The sequence below is a fragment of the Thamnophis elegans genome, chromosome 8 (genome assembly GCF_009769535.1).
Source record: "Thamnophis elegans isolate rThaEle1 chromosome 8, rThaEle1.pri, whole genome shotgun sequence".
Classification (NCBI taxonomy): Eukaryota; Metazoa; Chordata; class Lepidosauria; order Squamata; family Colubridae; genus Thamnophis; species Thamnophis elegans.
This window is the reverse complement of record NC_045548.1, coordinates 50,793,440-50,815,765: the sequence shown is the minus strand read 5'-3', so window position 1 is coordinate 50,815,765 and position 22,326 is coordinate 50,793,440. Positions and strand designations below refer to the sequence as shown.

Genomic DNA, 22,326 nt, shown 5'->3' with positions numbered 1-22,326 from the left:
GCAAAGGACATATATTTCCATAACAAGATACTTTGCCTAGATCTTTCTATTAATTTAAGGCAGAATAAAATGTTAAAATATCTATGTTACATTGTTAAAATTTACATTGTCATGTTTATATTGAAATATATATTTACAATTATTAGTATTGGTAATAATAATATATACATAAAACTACATAAAATCATGATTTCCCCCAAATACATACAGATTAATATGTAGCTATGAATATAAGTATGCATGATAATCTTAAGGATCAAGTGCATTCAGATGAAAAAAATGTACGTCTTCTTTGATAACTGGATTTATTTACTGTTAGAAAGTAACACTCAGCTAGATACAATTTCTTGTTAATTTATGTCAACAACAACAACAAACGATTCAGGTATTTGAAGTAAACTTTAATATTTAAACTAAGATTTTTCTTCTCAAGGAAAACATAACTTGCTCCCTCCATATTCTAGTCTTCTGAGTTTCTTTTTTGCCTATCTCAGCACCTATTATTGTTACGCTGAATCTTATTGTCCCCAGAGCTAGACAAAGCATTAGTATGTACTTTAGTATTTTATGAAGAAAATCCTTGCAAAATCCAGTGAAAAGCCTTACTTTGATTTGGGATATTTTTACTTTATAAAAATAAGTTATTAGAGACACATCCAAAATACAATATTAAATCAGAGTAAAGTACATCCATTAAAGCAAATTAATAATCTGACCACAAGAGCTTGCTTATATGATAGACACCAAGGTTTTGTCAAATGAATAACTTTCTTCATGCTTTTCCTGTATATTCACTAACACTGCAATGGATATATACTGTACTCCTAAAGGTTTGTTTCTCTTGCTCTGTGCCAGCTTTATTACTCGAATTTCCCTATCTCAATTAATGATTGTCCTTCAATCGCATTCTCAAATCTCTGAGGATTTCTAGCTGATCTTCCCACCATTTCCTTCAGAATTTTCTTTTTCTCCTCCCACAACCTAAAAATATTAAAATAGCCCTTCCCTCCCCTTGCTAGGTGGTACTGATGGGATGCCTTTTCAGTGTCCTGGGCATGATTGGACTTGCCTTTTTTACCAGCCCATGTGTTCCCAGTCATTCCTATATGCAAGGCTGTATTAACTCTCCTGCTTATGGTAAAGGATATTTATTGTCTTGTCTGATAAGCCACTGATGGTACAAAATTCATGAATGGAGGTGGGATAGAAGGTTATTTATTATGGACCATTCAAAATAGTTTTTGTCTAGTCTAAAATCTTAGGAACTTAAATATGCCCACCTGCTTATTCTATTTCTCCTACTTTTTCTTCAAGTGCTGCTACCTATACTTTCCAGAAATACATGCCAATTCATTTTTCAGACAGCTACACAATCACGCACAAGAACTGCATGTGACTGTTCTATTCATATTCATGTCTGTTTCTTAAGGCATTAACCAATAGAAAAACTGTTATTTCTTTTTGTGATAATTTTCAGTAAATGCCATATTGTTTCTGGGGTAGATCAGTGTATGGGATCTGATAATACTTTCCTTGATTGAAAAGACAAAATCAGAAAAAAAAAATTAAAGACAATATATTAAGATTTGTTGAAGGAAGCATTGATAACAAGGTCCACCTGCTCTTCTACATATTTTCCTTCTTTTGTTAAAGTTTCTTTAGGATGTTTTCCAGTAAGATGGGTGGGTTTATGCTTCAAGCTGGAAGAAGGTGATAGCAACAATTTCCTTCAATCTCTCTATAGAAATCTGATATTTTCTTCATCATGAAAAATTATTTGTGAATATACTAGTAATCAGAGTATTTCACTGAGGATTTCTACCCCCTCTATATAATCATAATTCATGTTTTTCATGCTTATCTTGCCTACCAAAACACTCTTTGAGGAGTTTGTTGTCTAATAAATATATGCATGGTATGAATATTTACCATGTGTGTCTTAATTTTTCCATTTTAGCATAATTTTCTTAATTGTCAGTGTAACTGCCTGCTTTTAAAATTATTCCAAAGTTTGTAATAATCAGAGCATATCCTCCTCAGATGTTTGACACTATAATTTTAATCTGCTGTTTTTTTCAGTGTCATTTTCAATATGTAATGTGAAATGAGTGTATATTTTTAAAGATGGGGGTTTTAGCTCTGAACTTTTATCCTCTTTCTATTTGCCAATATGTCTTTACGTTAAGGCTGCAATCCTAAATTTTTACATTAGAATAAATATCACTGAACTCATAGAACTTACAAAAGTTCTGACCAGATAGGTTCAAGACTACAATTACATTTACTTCATGTAATTAAAACCATTTGTGAAGAAAGAAACCACACTCAAAAGTAGGGCTGTGCAAATCCTTTGAAAAGAGTACTATGGTACATGTGGAACACTATAAAACCATTTTTCTAAAAAAAAATTAAAACAACTAAATCTTTTTGGATTTATGTGGTGCTTTAACAGTTATTTCTAATTGTCTCTACATGCACAGAATTCAGAGATGGCTATAAATAGCTACCAAAGAAACAATATGAAATTCAATGGTGAAAAGAGTAAGGTTCTACATTTAGGCAAGAAAAACAAAATGCACAGGTACAGTATAAGTGGTACCTTGCTCAATAGTAGTAACTGTGAGAGAGATCTTGGAGTCCTAGTGGACAACCATTTAAATATGAGCCAGCAGTGTGCAGCAGCTACCAAAAAAGCCCACACATTTCTAGGCTACATAAGCAGAAGGATAGAATCAAGATCATGTGAAGTGTTAATACCACTTTATAATGCCTTGGTAAAGCCACACTTGGAACAATGCATTCAGTTTTGTTTGCCACAATGTAGAAAAGATGTGGAGACTCTAAAAAGAGTACAGAGAAAAGCAACAAAGATGATTAGGGGATTGGAGACTAAAACATATGAAGAACGGTTGCAGGAACTGGGTATGTCTAGTTTAATGAAAAGAAGGACTAGGGGAGACATGATAACAGTGTTCCAATAGCTCAGGTGTTGCCACAAAGAAGAGGGAGTCAAACTATTCTCCAAGACACCTGAGGGTAAAACAAGAAGGAATGGGTAGAAACTAATCAAGGAGAGAAGCAACTTAGAACTGAGGAGAAATTTCCTGACAGAACAATTAATCAGTGGAACAGCTTGCCTCCAGAAGTTGTGAATGCCCCAACACTGGAAGTCTTTAAGAAAATGTTGGATAGCCATTTGTCTGAAACGGTATAGGGTTTCCTGCCTAGGCAGGGGGTTGGACTAGAAGACCTACAAGGTCCCTTCCAACTCTGCTATTGTATTGTATTGTATTGTAATATAAACCTAGATATAGATATCATTTTAACAAGTCCAAGACACATTTCAAACTTGTTGTAGCATATTACAAGATCCTCCTTATCAGTCATATATTCTTTAGTGCACTGACACTTAATTCTGACATCTTCCGCACAATAAACAAATAATTTCTGAAATGGAAGGCCAGATCTACTTGTAGAGTTGATTTAACATTATTTAAGAATTGTAATCATGCAGAATTCTAAATATCTGTTGCAGATATTCATTCTTCTATGTGTAGAGGACAATGCAGCCACTTATGAGAATTAGCTGTATGAAATCTCTGTGCTGCTTAGCACATGTGCTGCTATTTTCAGAAACCGTTTTTGTTATATATTTTTCATAGATGATTACAATAGTTTAGACACTAATGTGTACATGTATTCCCTTTATTTCTAATTCTGTTATCTGCCATTTTGTTAGTCAATCAGTAAAATGGTTCTGTCTTGATATTAAACAATATATTACTTTAAAAAATCAACTAAGTATTTCAATGAAGAAAAAATACCCCAGTTCTTTTTCATGGTATTATTAGTAATTATTCTAATGAACAATGTTGGTGCCAAATATGAAGTAATTCTCAATATGATAGCCATATATATTTACATGCTAAATATTTTCAGAAAATAAAACAGAAATCACCCTTACCATAGCAATAAATCGTCCAATGAAACAGAAGTAGGAAAGATGATCTGGATGTATTGTTGAAGCTGGATTTATCTGTAAACAGTAGTTACTCTTGCCAGCGTATTCAAAAGACAATACATAGGATTCAGCACTTCATGTTGATAGCAAGAAGAACCATTCTCTATTCAAAATATAATAATAGATAATCAAACATGGCTATCTCCAAATGTTACAAATATTGGACCTAAAAATTTGAGGAACTAAGCAGATACGATAAATGTTTGTAAAAAAGGTAAAGGGAATTACAGCATAAACGAAGTTTGGTTCAAATGAACTCTGAATTAATTTAAGCTTTAATAATGCTATGAACAATTATATGAGTTCATGTAAACTGTAATTAGTTTAAAAGTTAACACTGAAAGTTATCTTTGAAAAAACAATACATGTCCACCTCACAATGCTTTTTTTAAATTAAATGTTATTAGTGAGATATATATGTTTTATATTTATATAAAATGCATAATAAAATAATATATAAGTTACTGGTAGTCCTCACGTACGACCAGAATTGAACCAAAATGTCTTTTGTTAACTGAGACATTGTGAATTTTGTCCCATTTTACAACTTTGCTTGTCACAGTTGTTAAGTGAATCACTGCAGCTGTTAAGCTAGTACATGGTTGTTAAACGAATCTGGCTTTTCCCCATTGCTTTCGCTTGTAAGAAGTTTGGAAAAGGTGGTTACAATCTTTTGCAACTGTGCAAAACCATCATGAATATGAACCAGTTGCCAAGCATCTGAATTTTGATCATATGATTGTGGGGATGCTGCACATGGTAAGTGTGAAAAACGGTCACAAGTCACTTTTTTCAGTGCTGTTATAACTTCAAAGTGTCACTAAATGAACTGTTGTAAATCAAGGACTACCCCGTAATTTATACATAATTTATTTCAACAAAATTATATTAATGGATGAAATAAACATAAAAAGGAATATATACATATGCACAATCCATATAGTAATAATTTGATAATATGTGTTAAATCTTATAATTAAATCTACATAATTAAATCTACATAATTAATCTAGATTTTGCTCCCTCTTGTTCTTGGAATGTAAACGCTTTTCAAAATGGTAACAAGCACATATCCTAATCCATTCCTGACCATAGAAAATATAAGTCCTGGTGGCATGTTAATTAAAACGTAGTATTGCAGGCAAACTCTGCCCACAGCCAACACTTGAGATCCTGACGGGGGCTCAAGGTTGACTCAGTCTTCCCATCCTCCTGAAATTTGTAAATTGATGACATAGACTGTTTGGGGGTAATATGTAAATAATGCTTACATTGTAAATCACCCAGAGAGTGCTGCAAAGGTGCTATGGGTGATATATATAAGACTAAATGCTATTGCTATTGCCACCTCTTGCTGAGCACCAGGTTCAAAAATCAAACACAGATTTAATTTTTCTTCATCTGGTTAATTGAATAATGTCTTTTTGTAATTTTTATCAATGGTAGAATCTAGGCATAGGAAGCCAATCAATAAGCACTGGGTAAAAAATATTAGTAATATTTTGTTCTCTTAATTGATCAATATATGTTACAATAACTGGAAGAGCCAAAATGTACTAATAGTCAATTAGAATCCAAAGAAAAAATGACCACTGAAATTTGAATATAGCAATAGCACTTAGATTTATATACCGCTTTACAGTGCTTTACAGCCCTCTCTAAGCGCTTTACAGAGTCAGCATATTGCCCCCAACAATTTGGGTCTTCATTTACGCACCTCAGAAGAATGGAAGGCTGAGACACCTTGGACCTGGTGAGATTTGAACTGCCAAATTGCAGGCAACCACCAGCAAAAGTAGCCTGCAGTACTGCATTCTAACCACTGCGCCATCTTCTCATCCAGTTGCAATTCTTGCCATACTCTTAGTTTCATTTTTTGTTGTTTCCTTCTTTCTGATGTTTTAAACAATTCATAAACCAATCAATGTCATTGGAAATTAGTCAGCATTTACATTTAATAAACTATTATGGTTGACAAATTATTATTATTGTTTTTAGGTCATGAAATTTCAATAAGCACAGTTACCTGGCTAAGCCTCCATAATCCAACCCTTCCTCTCCTCTGAATATGACATACAATCTTCTCCTTAAGTCATAAGGCTTTAAAGCCATGATCTGTAATAAAATAGTAAATCAAACTAGAAGTATCAGTGAATATCCAAGGTAAATTTAGAAAAATATAAAACACATATTACAATATATTAAGCATTACATCCAACTGCTCTTCTTCAAATAGAACTGCATTCTATTTCTAGAAATTAAAATGTTAATATGTTTTAATGCTTTAAATACAGTTTGTACTTTTGTTTGTTTTTAATTCATGTAGCAACCGCCTACTACTTGTCTATAGTATTTTTTACTCCCATTCTGGACAATCAGTAAGGTATGCATCATGTGATTATTGAAAAGATGTAACCATAAAGCTACATTCAGCATACCACACTGCCATCAAGGACAAATAGGCCACAGCATTCATCAAGGAATAAATGCAGAGTCTTTACTGAAGGAATAGGTAACGTTCCCATATTAGAATACTTTACTGTGGACTTGTCTCTTTGTTTTCTGCAAAACAAAGTATCTCCACTGTCAGATCCTTCCTACTGATCTTCCTACTCTTTGAAGAAACAATAACCTACTCCTAAAACATATAAAGAGAAAAAAATGGAAATAATCTTCTGTCTTAACATTATGGTCAAGTACTTCTTCCTTTCTTCATACATGAATGACTAGAAATTTATAAAAGTTGGCCTATTGCTCTAATGGAAAACAGCACAGTGGAAGTGGTTAATTGAGTAACAGATATCACCTCCTACCACTCCGCCCCACCTTCCACATGTCTTTAGATTTTAATGTTTTGTTTTAATTTATGTTTTAATGTGTGTGTCTGTGGAAAGAGGGAGAGAGATACATTTTGACTGTAAGCAAAATAAAATAATGAATACAAATAGAATAAAAGATAAAAAGTGGCATGGACATGCTGCGTAATTGCCACATTACACTGCACCAGTTCTGCAAGCTGTTGTTGTTGTATTTGTTTTTTTTCCCCCTTTGGAATGACAATTTTCTTTATTTGTTTAATTTTAAATGTAAGCTGCCCATAAATGTTCAGACATAGCAGTCTTAAAAAAACTAAACAAAAATACAAACAACAAATGGTTGCTTATTAATGTATAAAGACTTCATAGGCTACATTCTTTCTTCTGAAACTTCTGAATAAATAAATACCTTCAAATGTTTTTAATTAGAATAAGATTTTTTCCTACATAAAGTTGTTTTTAAGATATTAATTTTTTCAGCGTTGTGTGTTAGTTTCATACTTTAGGATATTAATAGTATTTACCTGTTGGAAGGAATCTTCAAACAAAGTTTGTCTGGATACATTGATCTTCACATGGCTTGGTAGAGCATTTGACTATAGAGAGAAAGTAAATGATTAATGCAATCACAAACACAAAAATTAGAAAGGGAAATTTAAAGTTTAAATTTAGACAGTATTATCATACCTGACATAAGTAGCGGAAATGAGCTAGTTTCCACCTAAAGCTGCGTTCATAAGCAATTTGTGGTCCTTTATTTCTATAAAGAAACATATTTAAATTTATTAAACACAACACGATTAAAATTTCTCAGCAATTTTATTTGGTCTAACAAATGATGTAACAGCTAATGTACGTATACTTCCATTCTAGCTTAATTTATGATCTTATCTTCTAACAAGATGATGAAATTCCCATCACCAGTACAGGTATCAACAAAAAGGAACAGTGTTTTGTTTTGAATTCCAAAGAAACACTATGTGGTTCAGAAGTTTCATCAAACTGTCCAGAAAGGTCAAAGTATGGTTAACCTAAACTCAGAACTTCTTGGTTACTCTGGGCTTTGCTAAGCCAAATTCTGGAAAAAATCTTATGAAGCAAATAGGACAAGTTTATACATCTTTCCTTATTTCTTAATGCAGTAGATACGTTTTTCCCAAGCTTATGGAGAAGCCTGGAAATAGCTGGGTTCCTTTAATTATTTTCTTTCTTTCTTTTCTTTCTTTTTGTTATTTGTATGCCGCCCTTTTCCCTGGGGGGACTCAGGGCGGCTCACAATCAAAGGAAGGGGGGGACAGACTTTTACATATAAGACAGTACATGGTTAAAATGCAACATTCATACCATTCGGGGCGGGTTACAATCTTTAGCCCCAGGCCTGACGGGATAGCCAGATTCTAAGGGCTGTGCGGAAGGTCTGGAGGGTGGTGAGGGTACGAAGCTCCCCGGGAGATCGTTCCATTGGGTCGGGGCTACCACCGAGAAGGCTCTCCTCCGCATGGTGGCCAGTCGGCATTGGCCAGCGGATGGAACTCGGAGGAGGCCTAAACAATGAGATCTAATGGGTCGTGTGGAGGTAATCGGCAGTAGGCGGTCTCTCAAGTACCCAGATCCACTGCCATGAAGGGCTTTATAGGTGGCAAGTAGCACCTTGAAGCGCATCCGGAGATCGACAGGTAGCCAGCGCAGCTCACGGAGGATAGGTGTTACGTGGGTGAAGCAAGGTGCACCCACGATCGCTCGCGCGGCTGCATTCTGGACTAGCTGAAGTCTCCGAATACTCCTCAAGGGCAGCCCCATGTAGAGCACATTGCAGTACTCCAGCCTAGAGGTCACAAGGGCCCGAGTGACTGTTGTGAGAGCCTCCTGGTTCAGGTAGGGGTGCAACTGGTGCACCAGGCGAACCTGGGCAAATGCCCCCCTGGTCACAGCTGACAAATGGTGTTCAAAAGTCAGCTGTGGGTCCAGGAGGACTCCCAAGTTGCGGACCCTGTCTGAGGGGTATAATGTTTGACCCCCCAGCCTGAGAGATGGAATATTTGCCAAATTGGCGGGAGGGAAACACAACAGCCACTCGGTCTATCCGGGTTGAGCACAAGTTTGTTAGCCCTCATCCAGTCCCTAACAACTTCAAGTCCCTGGTTCATCACGTCCCACCGCTTCATTGAGTTGGCACGGGGCGGACAGATACAGCTGGGTATCGTCCGCATACTGGTGGTATTTTATCCCCGTGCCGCCGAATAATCTTGCCCAGCGGTTTCATGTAGATGTTGAAAAGTAGGGGAGACAGGACCCGAACCCTGCGGCACCCATATGTTAGGGGCCTAGGGTTCGATCTCTGCCCCCCAACTAACACCAACTGCGACCTGTCCGAGAGGTAAGAGGAGAACCACTGCAAAACAGTGCCTCCCACCCCCACCTCTCGCAGTCGTCGCAGAAGGATACCATGGTCGATGGTATCGAAAGCCGCTGAGAGGTCAAGGAGAACCAGGATGGAGGCGTGGCCTCGATCCCTGGCTCTCCAGAGGTCATCGGTCAATGCGACCAAAGCGGTTTCTGTGCTGTAGCCAGGTCTGAAGCATTATTTCTGCAAAGCATTATCTTCCAAATAATATTTAACAGTATTTAATCTTATCACCCAATGCTTCAGATATCACATGGTATAACATGTAACTCCTGCATATCCTGCATTCATACAACACACAAACTCAGATATCTGCAGGTACCAGTAGTATCGGCTTATAAACATTTGTTCAGTGATTGTTTGAAATTATGACAGCTGAGAACAAAGGGATTTATGACTCTAACACTAACCCTAACCCTAACCCTAACCAACATAACCCTTTTTCCCACCTGCTGCCCTCTACTCAACACTCCAGCTGACCTTCACAACCATGTTCTTACTTCCCGCTGCTGTTAAGACGTATCTGGATGGTTGCTGTATGGAGCTGGCTTCGCATAGTGAAAAGGTGGTGGTGGGGAGTACAGAGCTGCTTAAAGGGGCAATAGCATACCAATATGCCACTTTTTGGGGTGCTCCATATGAGGTTGGGTTTATGCTCCTTTACTGGCACAAAGCCAATGCCATATGATCCAAGAACACAGAAAAAAAATCAATGTTTGTTGTACTCTAGCCTCTTTTTCTGTACTCTAGCTTTCTTTTTCACCATGCAAAGTCAACCACATAGGGCAAAACAGCCAGGTCAGGCACATCTCATCATCAACAGGAACAAAAAGAAAGTGATGAAAGTGAACTGAGGTAGCAGAGGGCAGGGATCTTAAACTGTAAGGTGACAAGGATGCTCTGATCTACTTGGTGGGCTTGACTTCAATCTTGCCTTCTTATAATTCAGCGTATTAGGAAGATCTCTGCCTGAGCTGTTTCCAACTAGTATCTTAGTTTGGACTGACACTCTTTTATTGATAACCAGAGTTAGAGAAAATTGAATTACCATCCCTGATTTTTTAAAGTCAAACTGCTCAAGTTAGCTTAAGAAAACAAACTATATATACTGGGAAAGAAGGAAGAATTATTTCACTGTATGTATTTCTTAATCCCCATTATATTTTGTAACATTACACATTCACAATGATTTAAAACAGAACCATAAAGCAGCACCAAAAATATTAAAACAATTACAATTATATAAATAAGGATTTTTAAATACCAACAATGAAATAATTCATTCCAGAAACCATGGTGATGGTTTTACAACGGTTTAATTCCAACCTACTGCCAGATGAGCCTTCTACAACGTCTTCAGTAGGGGAAAATAGAATATATAGACAAGAACATCATGGAGTTCATACAAAATAATTCATCAAACTACTAGTGGCCAAATACTATAAATTATGCTAACTCTATTACCGTATTTTCAGAGTATAAGACGCACCGGAGTATAAAATGCATCAAGATTTTGAAGAGGCAAATTTTTTTAAAAGTTTTTGCACTCTACAGATCTCAAAAAACGGCCCATTTTTTGCAAAAAACGCCCCCCCCTTTTTTTTTTAAAGGCATGAATAGCCTTTAGGAGGCTTGTAGAGTGTTCCGGGAGTGGGGGGATGAGCAAAAAAGTGCCCATTTTTTGTGAAATGGGCCCGGTTTTTGTAAAAAAATGGGGGGGGCATGCATAGCCTTTAGGCGGCTTATAGAGTGCTCCGGGAGGGCGGGGGGCAAAATTGAGCAAAAAACGGGTCATTTTTCACTCATTTCTGCCCTCCCCAACTTCCAGGAGCACTCTGGAAGCCTCCTAAAGGCAATGCACGGCCATTTTGGTGAAGGGGCGGAGTTTCGGGAGGCAAAAATGCTGTATTCAGTGTATAAGACACACCCAGACTTTCAGCCTCTTTTTTGAGTGAAAAAGGTGTGTCTTATACTCCAAAAAATACGGTATACATATTTAACCCACTATAAGTGTTTTCAGAATATCCATTTACTGAGTACCCTTCGGGGAAAAGGGCAGCATATAAGTATAATAAAATCAATCAAAATCAAATCAATTTACTTACGCAGACAATTTACCAGTACGAGGATCATTGAAGGTAGTTGTTCGTGTATTATGATCAACAAAGTATCTTACACCTTCTCTTGTGTATCTGATTTCCCAGCCTTCTGGAAGGGGATCTTCATTTTGTAAACTGAAAAAGTTAGTCAACAGCTTTTTTAAAAATGCAGTAATTTTTTTTTTAGTTTTGTTTAATGAGTAAAAACAGATTATCATCATACCCTTGAGTCCGTGGATCTTCCCACTGTGTTGTCTTTGTATTGTGATTTACAAAATATACTCTGTCATTTGAATCAACTCTCCTTTCTGTAATAAAAATGAGCTATGTAAACAATATAAACAATAATGAATGAATATTATTTTACATATTTCTATTTCTTACCCCAGCCTGGTGGTAAAGGACCTAGTGGATCATTTTCAGCAGAAAGCATTGAAGCCTAGTGGGGGGAAATGGAATTATTTTTTATTACTATTTAATTGCACTTGATAAAAATCAATCCTTCCATATAAACATCTAGTCAATATCAGTTCCTTTGCAAATTATATACATTTGCTAAATAAAGAAACAAATGAGTCTTTCTAATCAGAGAAACTACCCAATTCCCAAATTAAGCTTATACTATCTACCTGGAATGTAATAAAACAAAAACCCATTTTTGAGCTTTCTAACATTTTTAAAATTAACAAATTTATTATGGCAATGTTCTAAAGATATTTAGTCTGAGACCAAATAGTTTATCAGCCATGGACTGGTATCAAAACATACTGTATTTTTCGGAGTATAAGATGCACCAGAGTATAAGAAGCACCAAGGGTTTAAAGAGGCTTTAAAAAAAAAAGTAGGTAGGTAGATATAGGGATAGAGAGGGAGAGAAAGAGAGAGAAATACAGTAGGTAGGTAGAGAGAGAGAGTAGGTAGGTAGGTAGGTAGGTAGGTAGGTAGATGTTTCCAGGTGTATTTATCCATGTGCTGGAGAAGAAAATTGCTGACAATCTGAAGCACCTAAGACTTTCTTTCTGCTGGCACAGCACTTGATCAATGTAATTCTCATCAATCAGTTAAAGAGCTTTCCGAAAGGGAAGGAAAAAAAAAAGGTTTTGCACTCTGCAAACCTCCCCAAAATGGCCCGTTTTTCGCAAAAACGGGCCCGTTCTTTTTCCAAAAAAAGACATGAATAGCCTTTTTCATGGGGGTGAGGTTTGCAGAGTGCTCCTGGGGGCTGGGGGAGACAAAAATGAGCAAACAATGGTCTGTTGTTCACAAAAACGGGCCCGTTTTTTGTCAAAGAAATTGTATGCATAGCCTTTAGGAGGCTTAGAGTGCTCCTGGGGGTTGGGAGGCAAAAACCGGCCTATTTTTTGCTCATTTTGCCCTCCCCAGCCCCTAGGAGCTCTCTGAAAGCCTCCATAGGGCTATACATGGCCATTTTGGTGAAGGGGTGGGGCTTTGGGAGGCAAAAAATGCTGTATTCAGTGTATAAGATGCACCCAGATTTTCAGCCTCTTTTTTGAGGAAAAAAGGTGCTTCTTATACTCCAGGTTAAACAGGTCAAGGTTTTGGTTAAATCATGGCTTCACCTTATATCTGAGTTCAGTCATTGTTAGGGTAATATAAAATCATATCCGTAAAATAATATGTATTAAATATCTAGCTTTACCGAATAGAGGTATCGTTGGTTAAATTGTTGCATAGCTCCTTGCAATTGATTTCGTTGCGACTGCCATTGTTCAAAATTTCTGACTGATTCCATCGTTGGTCTCTGCCATGTTGTTGTTCGTGTGTTATGGTCCACATAATAAACTCTTCCACGATCATCAACCCTTCTTTCCCAGCTAGGAACAAATTACAATATTGAGAATCATGTTATAGCAATAAATAACTTGTTATAGGCACTATTAACTGTATATTAATAGTTATGAAGACTTAATCTATAACTTTTTCTAGATTAAAAGGTAGAAGCTTTTAATTTGAAAGCTATTACCAGAGGAATTGCTATTATAAAAAGGAAAGCATTCAACGACACAAAATAAAATTCATAATAAATTAGTCTGAATATAGAAAAAACTAGTGGTAGCCACTCCAAATCAGAATCAGAATTCTGTGAATTTTAAAATTATTTTATGTATTACAAATTTGAATATTTTTATTTTGAATTTTATTAATTAGCATATTTACATACTTTTTGTGGAACCGTTAATAAAAGGAATCAGTACTCTCTTCTCTCTTATATAATGTGAATTGGGAGTGAAGGGCAGTAAAGCTTCTGTGAAATAGATGTACAAAATGGGGAAGACTTCTGACTACTAATACCTTCCTATTCCTCTTCCCATTGTCCAGGAAGTTTACCTCAAAGTCAAAGAGCATAAATAACTGAAGAACTATGATGGAAGAAACTTTATACTATCCTAATTATAATTCAAGCACATGGATTTACTTTAAAGATTGCTAAAGACTAGCTTTAAAAAAATTATTTATGCTAAACTTATTTTAGCAAGCTTATTATAAAGAAACTTAAATTCCATTATATAATTTACATACAAAGAAACAAATACTGTAGCAAATTATCATATCTACATTTAGGTAGCCCTTATTAATATATGGAAGAGTATAACTATTACCCTGGTGGCAAAGGTTGAGGCCTTTCCCAAGTTGTAGTTCTTGTGTTATGATCAACATAATAGGTTCTACCATGTGGATCCTTCCTTTGTTCCCATCTTTGAAAAATATAAAAGTAGAATTTAATATAAACAAAAGTTCTATCCTGAAAAGCTGAAATTTACAAAAACTGCAACAAATTTCAGGTCAGTTATAGTTACATGGTTACATTCTTAAAATACTGTTACTCTAGCATTAAAAACAAGTTAGTCATCATCGCAACAACAATGCCCAATTATTTTTGCATGCATATATAACAAATTTGATGAAATATCTTCAACTTAGTTCCACTGGATAGATAAAATCAATAGAAAATACTGGGCATAACCTAAAAATATATTAGACATAAATGATTTCAAGAGAGATTAAATTCAGTTACTTTAGTATAAAGCAACACATTGACAAATACATTTCAATAACATAATGTACACACACACACACACACACACACACACATATACATGCATACATACACTAACGTTTTCATGTTAATCTAACACTTAATCTCACATACCCTGGGGGCAAAGGTTCTACACTGGTGTTACCAGGTTGCTGCCTTATAGCTTCGCCAGATACATTAGCAGATGGTTTTGCTACTTCTGTCATTGGTGTTGCATTGTTCTCTGTGCTAGAGGATACTGAATCTGAAGGAGTAGGCTGAACAACAGGCTGTGTTGAAAATTCATTAAAGGCAGTTGTAGATGTACTGCTTTCAGCGTTACTAGTAGTAGCCTCAGTTTCTATAGGAGTTTCTGAAGCAGTAGTGGTACAATCTGCAGATGTGGATGGTGCTTCTGTAGAATCCATAGGTATATCGGAGATTGAAAGATTATCAGCTTCCATTATAGATTCACAACTAACTGTAATACACAAAAAGAGAATAAAATGTGGATAAGCATTACTTTCATCTTTTGAATATGACATCTGAAATCAAACATGAAACCAGACTGCTTAGCCAGCAATGGTAACCTGCAAACATTATTGATTTTTAAAATATTATAGATTATTAAAAGGCTAAAAAGTGATATGCAAAGAAAATGGCAACTGCAACATGATTTAATTATGTTATGATCAACTTAATAGGTTTTTTCATTTTTGACTTCTAAAGTCATTTTCAACTTTTAGTAACCATATAGATTTTCTTTATGACACTATTTCCAACTTGTTCTTTCAAGTCTCCCAATGATGCACACTGTAATTGAATCTGTCTATATTGTTGCTGGTCATTCCCTCCTTTTCCTTTTTTCCCACCTCTCCCAGTAGAATAGCTTCTCCAAAGAGCCGAGTTGCCACATGACATGCTCAAAATAGGATAATTTGAGCTTAGTGATTTGTGTCTTGAATTCTGGATTTATTTTTTCAGTGATTCACTGGTTTGTTTCCTTGCTATCCATAATATACTCAGGAGTCTTTTTCAAAATGAAAGTTCAAAGGCATCAATAATCTTTCTCTTCTGCTTTTTAAAATCCAACTTTCACTTCCATACAGTGTCACAGGGAATACTATAGTTTGCACTTTTCTGATCTTGGTAAAAATAAATACGTTGCAGCATTTATTTTTTCTAAGGCCTTCATGGCTGCTCTCCTATACAATGCTCCTTTTGCATAGTCTTGTTCTATACAAATATAACAGTCCAACAAATTCTATATATTATTTGTTCTATAAGTCATAATTTGAGGTCCACTGAACACTTGTAATAGAAGTTAAAACATTCACCCATTGTCTATGCAATATAGGGATCTCTGATTCTTTGTTCCATTCATTTCTTACCATCTGCATATTAAGTTGATTTGCTGATAACAAATATTTATAAATAATAATAATAAGCTTTTTAGTTCTAACAGATTTAACAGGTTCTAGTACCTCAGGTGTTTCAGAAGCTAAAATTGGTGCTAGCCAATAAAATATTACTAAGAAATGTTGCTGTAAATATTTCCATTGGATTATATCGGATAGATAATATTTAATTCTTAACACAGTGTATGTTAAATATTAATCTTCATCATCAATCAGTTAATTCAAAGTAAATATATCCATCTCTATTCAATTTTTCATAGCTTCATTAGATTAGAAACTTGACATTCTTTTTCTGCGGTTCGTCATATTTCAGTGAGTCCTCCATCAATTCTTGTAACCCTCTGACTTGTAATGCTAATATAATTTCATTTTTTGATACTAGAGTTTCTTGTAAGTAAGAAATATCCTCTAAGGTATCTTGGATGTTGAGATTTCTATTGCATAGTGTTTTAGTATACTCCTTCCCTCTACTTTGGCCACCGTATAATTAATTACTATTTATCCATTGGTGTCCTTTAACATAGACATTTGAACCTCCTTCTGAATTCTGAGATCATTTGAAAGACTCTCCATGTTTTTCGATGCCTGTTTCCATTTCTACATTTTTGCAGATGTTGTATATACTGCATTCTGCTTGTCTCTTCTAACAGTTCTCAAAAACTGTTCTGAAAAAATCTCTTTTTGAGATTTTGTCTTCCTTGCCTCTTCTTGGCAATTTCCACAGTTTATCTTGACATAGAGTTTGCTTTCTTTCTTATTTCAGTTTTAACTGAATCGTCACAATCATATTTAAAGACTTTCTTTACATAATTCCTCTGGTTCCCCATTATTAAAGTTTAGGAAAGCAATTCCAATGTTCTTGTATTTCCTTGAATCACCTTGACATTGCAACGTTGCATGTGAAAAATAATAAACTTTATTTCCAAAGCTGAAGCTGAAAAGGTCAGCTGTCAACATTCTAACAATTTTAATGCAAGCACATTGTCCTCCTTTTGAAGTTGGGAGGAAATTCTGAAAAGTAATGAAAAGAATCTGCAGCTAAAATTCTGTACTTTACTTTAGAATAAGCTTCAGCATTATCTTCTCAAGCTAAGGGACGGTTTTACCATAATACTGAGTAAAACAACATTTTTTGGCAGCAGAAGCTGGGAAATAAAAGATAAAAATTAAATACTGGGGTGAGAATCTGAGCATTACATGATTTGACTTAAAGTCCTAAGTATTTTATTGTCTATAAGAGCAGATTATGCCCTCTTGTCAGTATTAAAGATTCAACAATTGTTTTAGTCCGACTCTGTACATGACTTTTGCCTTTTGTCTTAGAGAGAAAGACAAACTATCAATCTTATACAGAGCAAGGAACAGCCAATACCCAGTAGGGAGACTCCAGCAGTAACTGAAGGTAAAATCTTTTATCCACTTTTCCAAAGTGAAAGGGGTACTCACCATTTTTTTAAAAAGATCTTTGCTTCTATCCAGCCAGAACAGAAGGTGAATCTGGCAACTTTTTTTGCTTGATAAGCAAAATCAATTAAAAACAATAGATATGGTAGATATGTAGCTTTGTCTATATACTTTAATATTAATTACCTTGAGACTTTTATAAGGAAGACATAATATCTAAGAAATAAATTACATTATCACAGCAGTATATTTTATTACATTTATGATTCTTTACTTCTAATTAGTTTGAGTTTTCAGGTAATATACTGTTACATTTTAAATCCATAGAAATTAGAAATAATAGAATAAAATAGATTAATAATAATAGAAGAGACTAGCTCAGGGTGGAATTGTGGAGTCCTTGGGCTCTCTGAGCTTGGTTGTTTCCTTGCAAACATTTCATTATCCAACTAGGTAAAAAACATCAATGCTAGAAGGGAGGGGGGGTTACCTCTCTGTTTATATACTAATCACTAATGCCTTGCCCTGTCAGTGTCAGTGACAGTATTCTTGGTGGTTCCTTGATTAGTCATTACTGCATCCAGAATGCCATTCAGCAGTCCTGTTTAGTGTGGCTTATAACCTCTTAGGGAAAGACAAACAGAGGAATATCTCAAAGGATAATATGCCAATACTACTAGAAACTTCATAAATAAGTTCACTTAGATCAGCTCTAATTTGAACACTGCCTGAGCAAGTCCTACTGAAATGACTGGTATCTGAGAAGAGTTAATCCTGTGGGTCTAAAGGAAGCAGACAGAGTTCTCAATGTTTCGAGCACAACCACCTGTATGATGAACCTATGTTCCTCCTGGTTAGTCAAGGCTGTTAGGAAATATGTGTAATGATAAGGGAAAAAGACTTTGGAAGATGGGGCAAAAATATGCTGCCTAGGGAATAGTCAGATGAGAGTTAGCATAGTCCCCAGCTGTCTAGTGAGTGAGCAAGAGGCTCAGGAAGGACTTTCCCTAAGTTATCAGGCTGTAAAATTGACAGCAGGAAAATTGTAAGTTCAAACTTGCAAGATTTTCTTAACTGTACAAGAAACTGGAATTAGCTTATCTGGTCATTTTCCTGTCTGGTCTACCTGGTAAAGCTGACACCAATCTTGCATCAAGGTCCTCTTCCTTACACTCTACAGGAATAGCATTGGGCCCCAACCCTGTTGACCTTCAGGAAAGAATTAAAAAGTTTATTTTTCCTGCAGGTCCTAGGTAATTTGTAAATTATTTGAATGGTTGCTATTTGAATGCTTGTACATTCCTTAACATGTTGCTATTATTATGGTATTTCATCTTATATTTAAATTATGTTTTAACCTATTATATGCTAGCTTGAGTCATTTCACTGACGTGAGTCTTTTAAATCAGATAAATCAACAATTCCACATCCCCAAGAAATCTGAGTTCAAGATTATTGCATTTTTATTCCACTTTCCCTCAAATAGATGTTGACCTCGTTCTTATAAATTAAGCTATATACATATTCTGAATAAATGTTTACAATTTGCAGTTTCCTTCTATTTCAATGAACCTATCTAATAGCATTGATAAAACATCTCATCTCAAGGTGACATACAAGCCTTTTTAAATCCATTTTTTTACCCAACATTTTTCCATATTATGCTTTAAAAGCTGCTGCAAAAAGTCAAATTTATTTGATGCAACAGTAAGTGTAGCACAACAGAGAAAGTGACATTTTGATACATACACATACTGAAATATTCTCATCCTATGTACTAGATTCTCAATAATCTAACTTAATAAATCACTTCCTAGCTTTAATTTAATATTTCCTTTAAAAAAATAAGTCTAGTAAAATGCCTTAGCCAACATTATTCTTACCAATGTTGTTATCCTGTTCACTTGACAGTGGTTTTGGTATTGGTGAATTTTTGGATCTGGTCACAATATGAGGAGATGATGAGTTGTCTCCATTGTCTCCATTAATGGCATGTATAGGGAATGAGATTTGTACTATGGAACTTGATGGTGTTTGATTATCTAATCTGTAGGAAATATCACACAGGTGATAAAAAATATGTATTACATCTATATATTCCCCACTCCAATAACCCACTACATACAAATCCAATAACCCACTACATACTAACAATTTTCATATTCTTCTTCCTTCACCTGTTTTCATTTCTCAGCACCGTATCTAATTTGTGTATCTGTCATGTTTTCAGCCATTAGAGCAAAGAATATAGGCAGTTCTTGTCAAATGACCATTCATTCAGCAATCACTTAAAGTCATGATGGTGCTGAACAAGGGGGATTTACAAAGGGTCCTCGTAGTTGCAGCCATCACAGCATACCTGGGGTCACGTGATCGCAATTTGGACACTTGGCAACTGGTTCAAAATTATGATGTTGCAGCATGCCATGATCACCATTGTGACCCTCACTGCCAGCTTCTGACAATAAAAGTCAATAGGGAAACTATCCTCAAACAGTGCTCATTTGGCTGCAGGATACTACAGCTATACAGGATTTGCTTCATGACAGCCACTGGGATTGTCACAACTGCCATTGTAAGTCACAACTGCCATTGTAAGTCACATGCCTTTTCACTTTACAACCACATCACTTAGTAACAGAGTTGCAGTTCCAATTATCATCTCTAAGAGCACTACCTGTGGTTTTCATTTGTCTGTTTATAAATAAAATTTATTGGCCGACCATCTTACCATAAGGTAACTCTGGGAGACTTACAAACATAAAAAACCATCTACATTAATTCTGTTCTTTGTAAGAGAACCACATATCTATAGAAGAATATAAACAAATGGTGTGTAAAATATCAATTATTCATATTAACTATTTCAATGTGTATTTGGATGTTTATTGAATGTGATCTATAACATCTTGCCCCTTCACAAACTAGTTATAATTTCTTTGTTTTCTGAATGTGCATGCTATTTTAATAAGTATATAAGATTTCTTATTAGGTAGAACCCCCAATTATTTTTTGACTATAATAAATTTTAAATTTCATTACACAAAAGAACATTCCTGGCCACTAAAGTTGCTAATTGATACTTGATAAAACTGGAAACATCCTGTCAAAATAGCTTAGCAAAACAATTCAGTGTAACACATTTTGCACTTCACAGTAGTTTCAAAACAAACTACCAGTGGACAAATAAAAATGAAGAGGACAAATAAATAGATATGCTCAATGTAAATAAAGACTATGCTGCTTTATCTCTGTAAGAAAACAAGGGACACATTAGACCTAAAGAAACAAACAAACAAAAAATAGCAAGAGGTAGAATGATGTTTAGCTGGATCAGGTATTTTGCTGCTAAACTATAGCCTTCTTTTCTTACTTACTTACTGTTTACAAGAGAATCCCAGCTGATTTACAGCAAGAATAAGTGGAAACAAGGATTGATTTTGAAGTATTTTTTGTAGAATTCATCTAGGTAAGTTTCTTCCACAAACAAATTTACTAAAATAATGCTACACTGCATTTAAGAAAGCAACAGCACAAGGTACTGAACCAATTTAACTATTTTTTTCAACTACCTGAACAGGAGGGAGAGGTTAAAAAGAAGATTTTTTTTGTTATACTGATGTAACATAATGTAAATTCACTGCCATTCTTTTCTTAACTGTTTTCCTATAAATTAAAGTCACACATATCCCCTATTAAAATGTTTTATCCAATATATTAATTACTGTAGAATATTTCACAAAATATTTTCATTATGTGCATGCAAAAATATACACAACTCAAATTCCTCAAAGTAAACATTTAATCAAATTAATAACATATTTGATACGGCCTACAAATTATTCCACTATCTCTTAGCCGAGGCTACAATGTAATCTGATATTCCGCATATTCAATTCAATGACATTTAGTATTCAAATAGTATTCTTCAAAAGAAATCTAACCTTGAAGTGGTCCTAGCTGGTGTTTCTCTATTTTCATGTAAAGCATCACCATTTTGCTGGACTTCTACTAAACAATAAAACAGAAAATTAGATTTTTCCATTTCTCTTTTTAAACTAAGGGATAATAATTTTAATTCCCTTGAATTTAACTTACTGGTTACTAGTGAACTGCGATTTGAAAGAGATTCTGTTTCAAGCACCAAACCATCAAGCACTATTATCAGTTCTCCTGTTTGTATCAAGCCACTCTTATTTTCCAGTGAAAGCTTCAAATGTTCTTTGACATGTTCTACTATCAGAAAAAAAGTGTTTTGTAAAAAAAAAATAAGCCACTTATTAAAACAGCAAATGCATTTTTCAGATCTAACTCTACTACCTAAATATGTAGGAGAAAAAAAAATCCCTGTGTATGTCTAATCATTTCAAATATTAAGATTACATTTCTAAAACATGGTTATCAAATTATACAGAAATCTATACAGGTATCTCACTATTTATGGAGCATAGTCGGTAATAATTGTCTAATTGCCTATGTGCAATGCAAGATATAAAGTCTTACATCAAAATGAACCTATAACACAGGGGTGTCAAACTCAAGACTTGTGGGCTGGATGGGGTCTGTGCGATGCTTAGATCCGGCCTGTGGGGTCACTCTGGAAACAGTGAAGGACCGGCCTGTGGTGCCTCTGCCAGCAAAAATGGGGCTCAGGATAACCACACGCAGTCCTCCTGAGCTCCATTTTCACTGGCAGAGGGTTGCAAGAGGCCATCGCAGCCGAGCACTTGGGCCACCAAGGAGCCCAGAACACAAGTGACATTGAACTGGCCATGCCACCCTCTACCCCACCATGGTCAAACACAACCCTCATGTGACCATCAATGAAATCGAGTTTGACACCCCTGCTATAACATATAAGGATCTTTATGCATTTAAAGCACAACTCACACAGACTGAAAGCTGTTCATGAAATGGAGGGGTTTTTTAATTCCTTCTTACCCAATGCAATATTTATTTATTGCATTTATATTCAATCTTTTTTATTCTAATATTGAGCATTTTTTAATTCCCTTCAATTGTGTCTGATTCTTGGAAACTACATAAATAAGCCTTGGTATGATTTTTCAGACGTGATTTACCACTGCCTCTTCTGTAGGGTTGAGAGAGAATGACTGACCCAAAGTC

At 35.3% G+C, this 22,326-nt stretch overlaps 1 protein-coding gene across 1 annotated transcript in view; it reads right to left on the bottom strand.

Moving 5' to 3' along the window:
- WWP1 (WW domain containing E3 ubiquitin protein ligase 1) overlaps positions 1–22,326 on the bottom strand; it is a 55,816-nt gene that overhangs the window by 7,127 nt on the left and 26,363 nt on the right. Inside the window, 15 exon segments of the mRNA XM_032222545.1 lie at positions 3,965–4,074; positions 4,077–4,101; positions 4,103–4,124; positions 6,048–6,136; positions 7,362–7,433; positions 7,525–7,597; positions 11,347–11,475; positions 11,564–11,648; positions 11,725–11,779; positions 13,001–13,175; positions 13,962–14,057; positions 14,513–14,858; positions 19,083–19,246; positions 21,144–21,210; positions 21,298–21,435. Coding sequence (XP_032078436.1) covers positions 3,965–4,074; positions 4,077–4,101; positions 4,103–4,124; positions 6,048–6,136; positions 7,362–7,433; positions 7,525–7,597; positions 11,347–11,475; positions 11,564–11,648; positions 11,725–11,779; positions 13,001–13,175; positions 13,962–14,057; positions 14,513–14,858; positions 19,083–19,246; positions 21,144–21,210; positions 21,298–21,435 — 1,646 coding nt within the window.